The following is a 14,511-nucleotide window of genomic DNA, read 5'->3' on the forward strand; positions in this document are numbered from 1 at the left end:
CTAGCCCCGCCCCCGCGCCTTCTTGGCCACTCAGCGGCCGCGCCGCGCTCCGCCACACTCCTATAGGTTCTGCCGGGACAGGCGAGGCCTTTCCATTTTTCCCGCCTTCCCAGCCCCTCCTCAGCCCGAAACCGGCACTGGCCCACCACGTCTCCGCCCTGCCTTCCGTGCGAACCCCGCCCTTCCGGACACTGCATCTCCCTTCCTTCCCACCCGCAGTTCAGCACGGCCTGCGAGGTCCGGGGCCCGCCCTTAGGTAGGAGGTGGGAGGAGATACCGGGAGGCGGGCCGAGCCCCCTCCGGAGGGGGTCGCGAGAGGCGGGGACCGGAGGGAAGGGCGGGGCTAATCTCCTTGGCGCCGCGTTGCCATGGCAGCGGGGGAGGGTGCAGGGAGGGGGAGGAAGCGAACGGGAGGGGGATGTGGTGCTGCCGCGGCCGCCACCGCAGCTGCCGCTGCCTGCTCTTTGCCGCGTCTTCCCGGAGGCGGCTGCTGGAAGCCGCCGGGAGCAGCTGTGGTGCTCTGCCATATTGTGTCTTCCCCTGCCCGTTCCTTGCCTCCCCGCTGCGGCTGCAGAGCAGACGGTGAGTTCCCGCGGAGTAGCGCCCTCCTGGGCGGGCGCTGCTGGGCGTCCGCGCTCCCCGCCCCGGCCCGCGGCACAGCTCCCGGGCGCGGAGGCAGCGCGTGCGGCCGGCTCCCGGCGTGGGGCGCGGAGGCGGCTGTCCCGTGACGCGCCCGGACATTTTTGTCCTGTGAGGAATTGGCGCCGGCACGGGGTTCTCCTCTGCGCGCGGCTTGAGTCCTGTGTGGGTTCCCGGGGGGTGTCGAACCGAGGGGAGCGCGGCTCCATGAGGGTCGTGTTAGGAGGTTCGAGTTAGGAGTTTTTCGTGAGAGGTAATGACCGCCTGGGAACGGGTGTCGTCTGGCGGAAACCGCTGCGAGGGGTGCCGGCTCTCCGGGAAGGTTCGGAGGTGGCCCCGGGCACGCTTAGGGCTCAACTCAGGGCGCATCTGCTGTTAGAGGAAGTGCCCCAAGCCCCTCGGGAGTGTGTGCGGCGCCCCCTCCCCCGCCTCGAAGTGGAACGAGACGTGCCGGGCGTGGAGTCCTGGTCCGGCCCCAGACGGACTGGCTGGGCCCAGCCAAGTAGTGCCCAGGGAGGCGCCTGACGCTGCCTGGAGTGAACTTCAAGCCCCAGGATTGCCGGGCGTTCGGGGGACAGGGGCGGGTCCCGGATGTAGGGGTGGCCGACCCCGGCACTCTGGCCCCTCCTCCAGCGGGCGCCCTGGGGGCCTCTCGAGGAGGCTGTCTTGGTGGGGTGGGAGTTCTAGGGTTTTCAGCGCTGCAATATGGACACTTCCTTTTGGCTGCTTCTCTGGGGCCCGTGGTTATCTCTGTCCTTGTATCTTTTGTCGGGGAGGGGGGTGGGGTGGGTGAGAGGTACTGAGGGCCTGTGCGAGGCTCTTCAGCCTTCTGGGTTCGCCCCACCAAAGCAGCGGCGAGTCTGAAAACCCCGGAGGACGGGGGCAGTCAGGGGAAGGAGGCCCCTGTGAGTAGTCCTTCATCCTCCACTCTTACTCAACTCCGCCCCTTTTACCCCTTTGCAGAATGCCTGTTTCCACCTTAGCTCGCGGGAGTGAGAGTAGCGAATTCAATGGGGTACCACTCTCGGGGTCTTCTTGGACCTGATTTCTGCTTTAAAGTCTCCTTAAAAGCAGCCCCTGTACTCCGTTTTCACCTTACAGGAAAAAAGTCTTAGCGTGCAAAAAAACGGCACGGTCTTTCTTCTACCCCAACTCCGAGGCGGAGGGCGGTTATTTATTTCCAGGTTAGTTTGTGCTGTTTCTCCTGTCTTCCTTCTGATTGTGACAGCCACGTGGCCGGCTGACTGTAATAGAGTGCCCTAGCGCCACAAGGTCTGTGGCTTCACTGGTAGGCAGGGGCTTTGTAATCGTGCATCCACATTTATTTTTGTGTTTTCTGAGATGAGGAAGTGGAAAAAGCTGAACTGTTCACGTCTATCTCGTCTATCTCTGTTCCATCCGAATTGTAAGACTTATCTCTGTTTCCTTGAAGTCCTTGTAGGGTATATATTGACGTTTTTGCCTTCCTCTGCTGTTTGATGATTCATCTGTAAAATCTCAGCAGTGTTAGGTACCAATGAAGGAGTGGTGGGGAATAGAATAGCACATTATGGAGTTTCCCAACTCTGGAAAAACATCGTTTGTATTTAAGAACCATTAGTGACAGGTTCTAAAGCAATCAGAAATAATCACATTCTGGAATATTTCTTTTTGAGTTTTAGAAAGTCTTATTTTTTTCTTTTTATATAAAAATGTGACCTGAAAGGATATAGATAAATTATGAGTGAAAATACTTGTTTAGGGATGAAATAAGTACTCGTTTGATAAATTATGAGTGAAAATACTTGTTAGGGATGAAATAAGTACTCGTATGTGTACTTTCTTAGCTCTTTTTGGAAAAGTATGAACGCTTAACGTGAATGTTAACATGAACAGATTTTAAGGAGTGAAATTTAATTTTGAGAATATATGAAAGTAAAGGGTCAAAAGGTTGAACATTTAAAAATCCAAACTTTTGGAGAATTTGGAAAATTTTAGAATTTAAGTGTAGTCCATGGATACTAACATCATTTTGTGAATGCTTTGGTGGATTTGAATTATTCCTGTAACATATGTTTTTATTTGAATCAGTTTTACTTGAATATTGCTAAACCACAGGAAGCATTTAAAATGTGTAAAAGAATTATGTAGAGAAGTTATAGCAGCACTATTTATTAGAATTTAATTATGCCATAACAATGGTTCTCAATCAATGAAGTTAATAGATAAAAAGATTGGAAAGGCTTCAGTGCCAAAAAGATAATGAGATTGAGAAATGACTATTATGTGCTGACCACTGAAAGCAATGCTTAGTTGAGAAAGAAAAGTAAATGTGGTGATGAAATGCCTATATAAAACAGGAAGCACTGAAAACATATGCTGTAAGATAACGACATTATTAGTTATGGGATCTATTGAATGAAACTTTAAGAAGTGCCATCCAAACAGGACTTGTTCTTATGGTAGCTTATTGCTTAGCTATCATTGTGTGTGTGTGTGTGTGTGTGTGTGTGTGTGTGTGTGTGTGTGTGTCACTTTTAGATTGTTGTCTTTTTAGTAAGTAGGTTTTACATAAATGCAAAAAGTCCTCCAAAAATAAAGTTTTAAGGGCCTAATGCTTTGCTGATTTCTTAGGAAGAAATGGAGACCTTTGATTTGATCCTTATTCTTTGATTGAAGAGACTAGATTAACACCAGTGAAAATTTAAGAATTTACTGTGTGAGAAGATGTAATTAGGAGTTAAATTGTATACTGCAGGCAAGTGGTATAAGGCTTAAAAGGAGAAGGAACCTAGAGGGTTTAAGTAGTTAGGGGAGGCTTCTTAAAGAAATAAGGCTCTTGATTTCTAAAGTTTAACATGTTACTCCCATTGGGTTAATCTTTCTGAAAATTGTATCACTCTCATGTCAAACATGAATTGTGTTACCCTTAGGTCAAGTATGAATACCAAATTTCTTCTCAGGGCTTTTCAAACTTTGGTCCTTGTTTAATCCCATCTTATCTTCCACTAACCTTCAGGAACTGTTCTTTATTCACTACTTCAATGTGGTATAACAATTTTACTTATCTTTGCTGGTGTAGCATTTTTCTGTTGGAAATATACCTGCACACATCTTAACCGCTGAAGAAATACTCAGGCTTGAGTCTCGACTGCCCTGAGAGCCTTAGAATCATAGAATTTTAGACCTGCCTTCACCTCCCCAACTGAAAATTCTTTACCTTTTTGAATAGCATGTAATTCTTTTGGCTGTAGCATTCTATGCTGCCTTGTTTTCACTTAATAAATACTTTTTGGGGGGCGCCTGGGTGGCTCAGTCGGTTAAGCGTCTGACTTCGACTCAGGTCATGATCTCGCAGTCCCTGAGTTCAAGCCCTGTGTCGGGCACTGTGCTGACAGCTCAGAGCCTGGTCCTGTTTCAGATTCTGTGTCTCCCTCTCTCTCTGACCCTCCCCCATTCATGCTCTGTCTCTCTCTGTCTCAAAAATAAATAAACATTAAGAAAAAATTTAAAAAAACACTTTTTGAGCCCTTTTCATGTTATAGGAACTAAGGATACAGCTTTGAATAAGATTCCTATGTTCTTTTTTTTTTTTTTTAATGTTTATTTATTTATTTTGAGAGAGAGAGAGAAGAAAAGAGAGAGAATCCCAGGTAGGCTCTCCACTATGTGCGCAGAGTGTGATGCAGGGCTGGATCTTACAAAATGTGAGATTGTGAGATCCTGAGCTGAGCCACCCAGGTGTCCCTCCAATGTTCTTTTTTAGTCATTTTTTTAGGTTGTTTTTTTTTTATTTTTTTTCACATTTATTTATTTTTGAGAGACAGAACGAGGCAGAGCATGAGCCGGAGAGGGGCAGAGAGAGAGCGGGGACACAAAATCTGAAGCAGGCTCCAGGCTCTGAGCTGTCAGCTCATAGCCTGATGTGGAGCTCGAACTCACAGACCATGAGATCATGACCTGAGCCGAAGTCAGTCACTTAACTGACTGAGCCACCCAGGCACCCCTCATCTTTTTAGGTTTTATCACCCTAAGAAAATTATAAAGTCTTTGACCACCCAGAAGAGTCTTATTTTCCTGTGTATATGTGATATGCTTTGTGAGTATTGAATTATTTTCTGAATAAAGGAAAGGCAAGACTTACAGAATGAGGTAGAAAGATGGACGGAAAGATCTTTACAAGTGAAGGGTACAAAAACATAACCAATTATGGATGGCCTTAAAGGTATCACTTCTGAATTTAAATATGGTTTAGTACAAAAAAAAGAGATGACATTTGAACCTAGGAATATAATAAAATCCTTATTGAGGAAGGTTCATTTGACAGCAGTGTTAATAGTAATTATTAACTGCGGGAATGGGAGGCATGGGAAGGAGAGAGATCTACTGAAAAAAAATTAATAACTTTGAAAGGGAAGTTTGGAAGGGAAGCATCATCAAGAAGATGGTGAGTTTAGCTGAGTGTAAGATGCGTGGGAGAAAGCAAGGGGAATATGACCTTTAGTGACTAAAGATTAAAGATGTGGGATAATCACTTCAATATAGAAGTGACAGCAAATGTTATGAATTTTTGTCACAGAGTTAATGAAATGTTGAGGATGAAGAATGATACTTCGGGAAACTAAAATTCAAAGGGATTTGCTTTGATTATATGTAACTTCATAATTAATACTATAGACTTGTACAATGTCTACAGTATTGTTTATTAATAACTTTATTTCCACTATAGGAGAATACTATCTTTGTCTTACTACCAAACATAGAGGGACGAAAAGAAGGTTTATCATCATTTGTTTCCAAGGGATTTTGATTCTTGTATTCCTTATTTTCCTTACTCTGTTTTCATTTAAGTAACCTTTTTGTTTTAGAATAGTTTTACATTTACAGAAAAGTTGCAAGGTAGTACGCAGCGTATACCTCACTCAGTTTTCATTATTGTGAACTGCTTATATAACTAAGGAAACGAAATTGCTACATTTCTAAGAACTACGCACTTTCTTCAGATTTCACTAGTTTTTCCCTAGTGTTCTTTTTCTATTACAGAATTGCAAATTCTCAAACTTTTCTTGTTTTTGATGACTGTGACAGTTTTCGGGAGTACTAGTCAGAGATATTAGAGAATGTCCCTCGGTTGAGATTTGCCTAATATGTGAGGGGATAAATGATTCTTAATGATTAGACTGGAGTCATATAGGTTTTAGGGAGGAAGACAACAGAGGTGAAGTGCCATTCTCATCACATTACTCTAAGGGCACATAATAACAATATGATAAAATTGATGATAATCTTGATCACTCTTTGAGGGCTTTGTTTGCCAGGTTTCCACCCCCTTTCCTTCCATACTCTACTCTTTGAAAGCAAGTTACAAAGCATATCCCATGCTCAAAGCCTTAACCTAATTTTGATTCATATATTTTTTTATTTCCCTCAACCTAATTTGCTTTTCTATAAATATTTAAAGTTGGATAGATATTTATTGAGCATCTACTGTATTTATGTGCTAAGAATATAGTGGTGAGCAAGAGAATTCTACTTTCCTAGAATCTGCCTGTTATAAATGTAAAATGGAATTTATCCCCTCACATAGATCTTGGTTTCACTGAAAGTTATAAACATAATATTACTATGGCCTAAAAGGCTAAATAAATCTCTTTACTTAAGTAGTCATGTAGAAGATATGCTTATTATCATAAAGGTTAACTGCCTTTTGTACCAACACAGATAACAAAAAATTACTTTGATTCTCCCCAAATAGATGTATTCCTGTTAAATTGCCAGGATAGTTTAATTACCATTAATTATCCTCAGATCCTATAAAGTCTACAGGTTGTATAAGAAAATTCTTGGCTTTTTTTTTTCTTTAAATATTTATTTTGAGAGACGTGCATACACAGGGGAGGGGCAGAGAGAGAGAATCCCAAGCAGGCTCTGCACCGTCTGAGCAGAGCTGAAGACAAGGCTGGAACCCACAAACTGAAAGATCATGGCCTGAGCTGAAATCAACAATTGGGTGCTTAACCCACTGAGCCACCCAGGCGCCCCAGAAAATTCTTGGCTTCTTGATTGTACTTTAATAGTTATTTGGTGTTTTTGCCACTTAGAAGTGGTCTGAAAGATATATTGGGGAAAACATACTGGGAAAAGAACAGACCCTGTGCTCTCCTCTTTGTGAGAGGCTATAATTATTTATTTATGGAAAAGAAAATGCAGTTGAAGAAAATAAACATTAAAGTTTTGAAAGTGATGATGAACTTTGTTGGAGGGAAGACACTGTATACTTAGTGGAAGAGTGATGCCATTGTAACATTGGGAATGTTATTGAGAATATTATTAATAAAACAGTGTCAATTTTATTGGACAATAAAATTTTTGTTTAAAGTCTTCTTGAATGAACATTTTAGTTATTTTTTTCTAGTTAACTAGGTTAACTACAAAGTGCTCTTACTTTGAACTCTTAACTGAAATTTTTTCTAAAATGTATTTAAAAATTTATACCTTTCACACTATATTTTACAGCCCACTGAGCATAATTTAATATTTAAGTTAGAATTTTTTTCATGTTTATTTTTTGTTTTTTAGAGAGAGAATGGGAGAGGAGCAGAGAGAGAGGGAGACAGGATTTGAAGCAGGCTCTGTGCTGAGAGCAGAGAGCCCGATGTGGGGCTTGAACTTACGAACCACGAGATCATGACCTGAGCTGAAGTCAGAGGCTTAACCAATTGAGCCACCCAGGCGCCCCTTAAGTTAGAATTTTGAGACAGAGTTAACATAGTACTTTTGAGTTTTATTCATAACCTTAGAGGTAGAGAATTGAGGAAATTGATAAACTTACATCCTTATGGTTTGTTTCTTTATCTTAAAAGAGGAAATAACAGAAAAAGAAGAGATTTCTTGTAAGTTAAGATTTTGCTGTTCCTTTTTTTGTCCCACGCCTTTGTCCAGCTCCTCCATCCTTAAAAGTTCAGTTTAAATGCTACCTGTTGTATGCTGATTGAACAACATTCAGTAGTAGTCCTAGCAATAATCACTATCTTTTATTGATCACCTACTATATTCTGGCATGGTATTATACTGGACATGTAGTTATATGATATATAGAGTATAATATGTATTAATTCCTCTTAACCCTACAGGAAGTATTTTATTCTTATTGATAGAGAAAGATAATGAGAAGTTATGTAAATGCATTGCTAGGTATTTGAAACCAAATCGTTAAAATTTTCAAAATGCATACTCTTTGTACTGTGACCTGAAGTCTTTAAGAAATGGGTATTTGCCAGGATGAGACACTTGAATCTTGATTTGTCTCCTGGAAGGAGTAGGGGAAAATACATGGTAGGGGGAAGAAACTGATATTTCCAGACCATCTTCCCTCATTTGATGCCTAATTTATAGAATGCCTAATCTGTGGCAGCAGTGCTACTACTTTATTGTTATAATGAGTTAAGTAAATGGTGTTAACCCCTTGGGATTCAAGGAGGTTAAGTCATTTGTCAGAGGTTGTATATATAGAAGTTTGTTGGCTGATGGGTCTGCCTTGCTCTTTGACTTTTCTAGTACAGGGTGCTGCTATATTTATTCTTTTATTTAAATATTTGCTTACTAAGTGGTCTGTACTACAGCATAAAAATGAATGTATTGAGTGCTGCTTGCAAGGATTTATATTCTAGTGCAGTATTTCTTAAGTGGATGATAGAACCTATGTGGTAAATTGTAATCAGCATTTCTTTTAAAAGATTGAATAGAAGAGGTACCTGGGTGGCTCGGTAAGTTGAGCATCTGACTTCTGCTCAGGTCATGATCTTACAGCTTGTGGGTTCAAGCCCCGTGTCAGGCTCTGTGCTGACAGCTCAGAGCCTGGAGCCTGCTTTGGATTCTGTGTCTCCCTCTCTCTCTGCTCCTCCCCCACTCATGCTCTGTCTTTCTCTCAAAAATAAATAAACATTAAAAATATTTTTTAAATAAAAAATTGAATAGAAAATTTCAGTGTGTTATATGTGGTTAAGTGTAAAAGTATGATTTCACTTTGTTTCAGTTATATATGTATATCATGGATCTCTACAAAAGTCATAAATAGCAAGTAAGTTCTATAATAGGGTTCTATATAGGATGCTAAGCAAGCAGGATGGGAAAAAAAGTAATTCAAGGAAGTCCCTTCTGACTACTACTACTAAGGCTTTACTGACTCTGAGCAGTTCTAACAAATGGGGTAGAGAGCCTTAAATTCATCTAAAAACCGAAAGGAGTGAAAGAACATAGTGGCACACAGTAGTGCCACACAGGAGCCAGATTTTTCAGGGAGCTTACTAGGCCAATGGTTTTCTGGAGTCTCACGGTGTTCTTTTGTTAAAGAACAAAAAATACATGGATACATTTGATTGTATCATATAATCTAGAAACAGTTTTAGCAATAGAAAATTTGACCATATAACTGTATGTAGTGTAAAATGGTGACCATGAACATAACTGTTATAAAAACAATAACAACCAAAAATTGGTTAAGCAACTTTGAGGTGACTATCAAATAAATGTTACTTTTCTATTTTTTTCTTGTGTTTTGTCAACTGCTGGCTTTTGCTAGCATACTAATGGTAGCAGGGCCAAAAATTTTAAGAGAAAAACTTTATAAGAGAGAAAGTTGTTCCCTTTGCTTTGAATTAGGAAGACAGTCTTTTTTCAGTTCTGAGGACACTCAGGAGCCAGCTACTGGAATATTAATATCAGGCACATTTCTGAAGGCAGAATTGGCAAACTTTACCTACAGCTGTTTTTTTGTTTGGCTTGTGGGGTTTTTTTGGTTTGGTTTGATTTTTTTTTTTTTAATTTTGAATTATTTGCCAACATTTAAATATTGGTACATTTCACATGAAATGACTAGAGTTCTGTCATCTCTTGAAAAAATTGAACATTATAGCAACATTGGCTTCATGTTCCTACATGGTGGTAATTGCCTAAAGCTTGTGAGTAGCTTCCTTCTTGCTGGTAGTTTCCGTCATTCTTTGTTGTCTTACATCAAACCAGCTTCACCCACTTGTTGTCTACCTTGTCCTTGTAAGGCATTTAAATTGCCTATGTACTGTACTGTACTTTGTAAAGAGTTTTTAAAGGGGGATTTTGGTATTTGAAAGATCGTTCTGCCATACTGGAGAATACAGATTGAAGGAATATGAGAAGGGTGTGGTTAGAATTTTAATGCAATAGGGCAGGTGAAATGCCCTTTTTTTCTTCCGAACCTGCAGTACCTTGTACCTTTCTCAAAACATTTACTATATATAGCTTTCTATTATAGTTGTTAATTATCTCTTCAGTCTAAAGTGTAAATACCTCATAGAAAATATGTGCTGGATAAGTGCTTGTTGAATTTAATTATATTTATTTTGAAGACTACCATATTTGTCACAAAGATGAATTTTCTTGGCAGTTTTAGAGTATCTCTACTGAAAAAAATCTTTTATGCATTTTAAATATTGCAGTTTATTCTAAGAATCAGTAAGTGTCAAATACGTTTTAAAGTATGCGAGAAACAGAACAGGTAGGTACTTTATAATAAGATAGAGTTTTATATTTTTCTAATGTTTATTTGTTTTGAGAGAGAGGGAGACAGAGAGAAGGCAGGAGCAGGGGAAGGGGCAGAGAGTGAGGGAGATAAAGAACCTTAAACAGGCTCTGGTGCTGTCAGTGCAGAGCCAGAGACAAGGTTCTATTGCACAAATCATGAGATCATCACCTCAGCTGAAATCAAGAGTCGGATGCTTAATGGATTGGGCCACCCAGGTGCCCTTAAGATAGTAGACTTTTAATTCATCATCCTGTTTGCCAAATATAAGGACGAAATATTGTGGGAAAATTGGTCTCTCGGTTTGCCGCATAATTCTATTACGTTGGTTTGAAGATTATTCCAAAAGCTTTTTGTTACTGTTTTCCATTGATATGTAGAAGTAGTTTTAAATTAGTATCTGTGGTTTTTGATTTTCCTAAATTCCTTTTTTTACTGTAAAATAAAATGTAGAAGAGAAAACAAATGTGTAATTTAGTGAATTATGAGACCGACACCCATGTAACCATCTTCCAGGTGAAGGGAGAGAATTTTGCCAGCTACCTTAGAAGCCCTTCCATGTATGCCTTTTCCCAAACATAGCTCCTTTCCTTCAAAAAAATAACTAATAACCTGATTTTTTTGGAAACTGCTTAATTGAATTTCTTTTTTGTTTTATTACTATGTTTCCCTAGACACTATACTTAAGCTTGCATGCACCCTTCCTTCTTTTTGATTTTTTTTTTCTTTTCACCTTCTGTTTTTCTTAAGACTTTATCTTTTATGTTTATTTTTTCTTATATTTCTTGAACTTAAGTCTTCATTCCTGAAATGATTTTTCCCTTTTATTTCGGATTCTTTCCTGAATTTTGTCATTTTTTCCTGAGCTTTTTAAATTTTGATATATATTTTTTCTTTCCTGTCTTACATAATTTTTTAAGTTCATTTTGAAATAGAAGCTCATTTTTATCTCTTCTGTGAGCATCTCTCGCATGCTTTCATTGTCTGTAGGATGTTATTTTATTCCCTTTTTTCTTTTATTTATTACTTTTTGTGTGTGGTATGGTAAGTACACTTAACATGAGATCTGCCCTGTTAAAAAATTTTTAAGTGTACAATACAATATTGTTAACTGGAGGCACTATGTTGTACAACAGATCTCTAGGACTTATTCATGTTGCATAATGGAAACTTTATATCCATTGAACAACTCCCATTTCCCCCCTCTCCCTTGCTTCTGAGTTTAACTATTTTCCTGTTTCTTTTTTCTTATTGTAACTTTGTATGATATTCAACCTCAATACTTTGACTTGTTTCTTTATATGAAAATAGTTTTCTTGAACTTTTAGGAGGAGGCTTAGTTCTTCTAACTTCAGAGTTCTCTTTTATTGTTTTTGTGCATCGTTAAAAAGAATGGTAGACGGCTTTCTGAGATTTCCTGGCTCTGTTCTGCTCTGACACTTCTATTTGGACCTTCTCTTTTCTTTATCTTGTTTGTCCTTAACCTGCTCAATTTTGTTTTCATTCCCAGGACTTTCTCTTAAGGGTGAGGTCTGTCTTGGAAGACAGCCCCAAGTGTCAGTTTCAAATAACCTAAGGGGACTAGACCTCTGTAGGCCTATAGGCCTTACTGTGAACCACTTGCACCTACTCAATGCTAGAGTAATTTTAGCTTCTCACAAATTGTCTCTCAGTGCTTGCCACTGAATACCTTTTGGCTATTTTGTGCTTCTGTTCTCAAGTTCCTCAGACACTTCATTGCTTCCCTCTGCTTTCTTTCACTTAGACACCAGTAGAAAACAGATTGGGAGCAGAGTGGGGGGAAAGAAGGTTGGGGCTGTTGGTGGTTTGTTTCAGTCTTTTGTATTATAGGGTTTGTGGTGAGACTATCAAATAGTTTTCTTGTAAAAGTTACCCATGGTTTTTGGGTTTGCTCTCTAGTTGCTCTGTGTTTTATGTAAACATTCAGAAGGACTTAAAAATTTGCTGCCACCACAGCTGCCATTTTCCATAATCCTCTTCCTGATAATTGTAATTTCGGGAGTGGTTATATATTTTACCCCCCTAAAATTTTGGCAAAAAACTTAACTTCTAAAATTGTTGCCACGTGATGCTGTCCACTGATTTTACGTGTCATAGCACTCTGAACCTGTTGTTTTGCCCTGATTATTTCTTCTTAGTTGAGAGAGCATTTAAAAGTGTCTTAAAGATCCTTTGGGAAATTGTGAAAGGGTCATGAGGCTATCTTTCTGTTGCAAATACACAAGTGTTAGTGCTGACATTTAATGCTTTAGCTCTTTCCAACATTTAAAAGCTAACCTACATTATTTGTACCTAGGGCGTTCTTATGTTATGGAGAAAAAAATGGTTAGTTTTGAGAACTTATTTGTTGATGTTCCTTTATATAAAGATAGTAATTCAGAAATATGAAATAATCAGAAAGCTTAATGGGATATTCCTTGATGTTTAGAAGAACAAAAAGATTTAAATAATTTGTGCAAGCTGAAGATACTCATTTAATAATTAGCAAATGCTTAATGTACATTAGGAATCAGATGTGTGTAAGTAAATAATTACAATGTGAGACATACCCTTATAGACATAGATTCAAGAGTACTGTGGAAACACAGAGATTAGGAACCAACTTTCCCCAAGGAGTGGGATTAGGTGAGGCGAATTTTTTAGTTACAATGGAAGTTTACTAATGGTGTATCATTACTGTTAATAAACTCATTATCTCTATTTGTTTTTGTAAACTTTTCTGTTAGCAGTGCTTCATATAAATAGTTTTACTATAGACTTCCTTCATTTACTACCTCAAAATAGCATGTTGTTCAGATGGAATTAAAATAAGTAATGCTTAAAAAGTTTTCTGATACTGTTTTGCAAATACTTCCTAAGCGGAGAACTAAAATTTAAATGAAAGGCTCGCAAAGCAGAATGGAAAACATGGTATCTCGCATTGTTTTCTGTGCTTGAATGTCGATTGCTCAGTAAATATTTTTTAATGAATATATATTTCACCTTTTAAATTTTTGTTCCATATAGTTTGATAAAAATATCTCCTTTGTTTAGTTGAAAAAAATTAATAATATGGTATAATTTGGGCTTTGCATGTCTAATGTAGTTGGCAGCAAGTGACAGCCAGGTTATACTTGCTTAAATTACTTACGGTTGTTGTGCCCATTGTTTTCTATTCTTTTTGGGCTTGTTTGTTTGTGTTAGCCTTAAGTCCTATATAAGGTATAGAACTTTAGTGTTTATAAAGTGGTTTCATTTCTGTTGTTTGCTTTGAGCTACTGACATAAATAACCATAGTAAAAAAAAAAAGGAGGAATAAATGCAGTTGGAACATAGGAGAGATAAACATCTTTAAAAGTAGTTCAGGTGGTAATTACATGGAGGAATTGTCATTAGGGTTTTGGCTGAATGGTGTTAGGGAAGCTAGACAATCCAGGTGTTAGAATAGCTGAAGCAATAATCTAAATAGAGAAATGCACAGAAAGTATTTGGGCAGGAATAGTCTAGTTTGGACTAACTTCCAGGAGAGAAGAATAAGCTTGAGGGTGTAGATATTGAGTCAGATATATTGATGACAGTATGTACTTTTTAAAAAATCTTTTGTAGTTAATGGAGCAGTCTGGGCAGGGTGGCAGCTAGTGAAGTAGTGAAGAGTATGAGCTCTGGAGCCATACTCCCTTCAGAGTTTGTGATTATGGACATACCTTTTATCTCTCTTTATATGTTTCTGTATATAAAATGGACACTAATCTGCCTGGTAGAGTTGTTGTGAAGTTTAAAACAATTCCTGGTATCATAAACATTCAGTAAATGTTTTTATATAAGAAAGTATTAGCTTTCATTTACATAAATCATGTGTACGTGATTTATACAAACACACATAGGAAGTATACATATGGGTAGGATATATATATAGGCCTTACCATGTATGTATCTACAGGAAAGCTAGTAATACTTGAATTTCCATTTTTAATAACATTTAGATTAGTATAGAACAAAAATCCAACCGTCTCATTTTATAGATGTCCAAGTTAAGTGGTTGCAAAGCTAGAACCCAGATCTGACAGACAACAAATATTTGAGCATTAAACAAAACAGACAACCAGCTCTGCCATTATGCAGCTTTCAGTCAGTTAGGAAAGATATGTATTAAGCCATCTCAAGATAAATGTTATCAAAAAGTATAGGATATTATGGAAAGACAGAACTTAAGGCCCCCTCTAGTTTGGGATGTGGAGAAGTTTTCCCTTATAATTTTATTTTATTTTATTTTATTTTATTTCATTTCATTTCATTTCATTTCATTTCATTTCATTTCATTTCATTTTATGAGAGCA

At 38.8% G+C, this 14,511-nt stretch overlaps 2 protein-coding genes across 3 annotated transcripts in view; one reads left to right on the top strand and one right to left on the bottom strand.

The window, feature by feature from the left end:
* Positions 1-30: 30 nt before the first annotated feature.
* On the bottom strand, positions 31-848 carry LOC122237112 (atherin-like). Its single transcript, XM_042979837.1, has 2 exons — positions 147-848; positions 31-60 (listed from the first exon to the last, which is right to left on the bottom strand). Exons 1-2 carry the CDS (start codon positions 846-848, stop codon positions 31-33), a joined length of 732 nt encoding a protein of 243 aa, XP_042835771.1.
* Positions 407-14,511, top strand: part of FOXN2 (forkhead box N2) — a 66,046-nt gene continuing 51,941 nt past the window's right edge. Inside the window, exon 1 of one of the 2 annotated variants that reach the window (XM_042981342.1) lies at positions 407-582. The gene's annotated coding sequence lies outside the window, so the exon portion shown is untranslated. Of the gene's footprint in view, positions 583-1,947; positions 2,045-14,511 lie in introns of those variants that run through there. The other variant, XM_042981343.1, reaches the window with a different exon arrangement.

Source organism: Panthera tigris, chromosome A3 (genome assembly GCF_018350195.1).
Source record: "Panthera tigris isolate Pti1 chromosome A3, P.tigris_Pti1_mat1.1, whole genome shotgun sequence".
In the NCBI taxonomy this organism is placed as follows: Eukaryota; Metazoa; Chordata; class Mammalia; order Carnivora; family Felidae; genus Panthera; species Panthera tigris.

Coding starts and splice junctions, on each gene's coding strand:
- LOC122237112 (XM_042979837.1), bottom strand. CDS start 848: ATGGAGCCGCGCTCCCCTCGGTTCGACACCCCCCGGGAACCCACACAG. Junction 61..146: donor GAAGGCAGGGCGGAGACGTG/GTGGGCCAGTGC, acceptor CAGAACCTATAG/GAGTGTGGCGGAGCGCGGCG.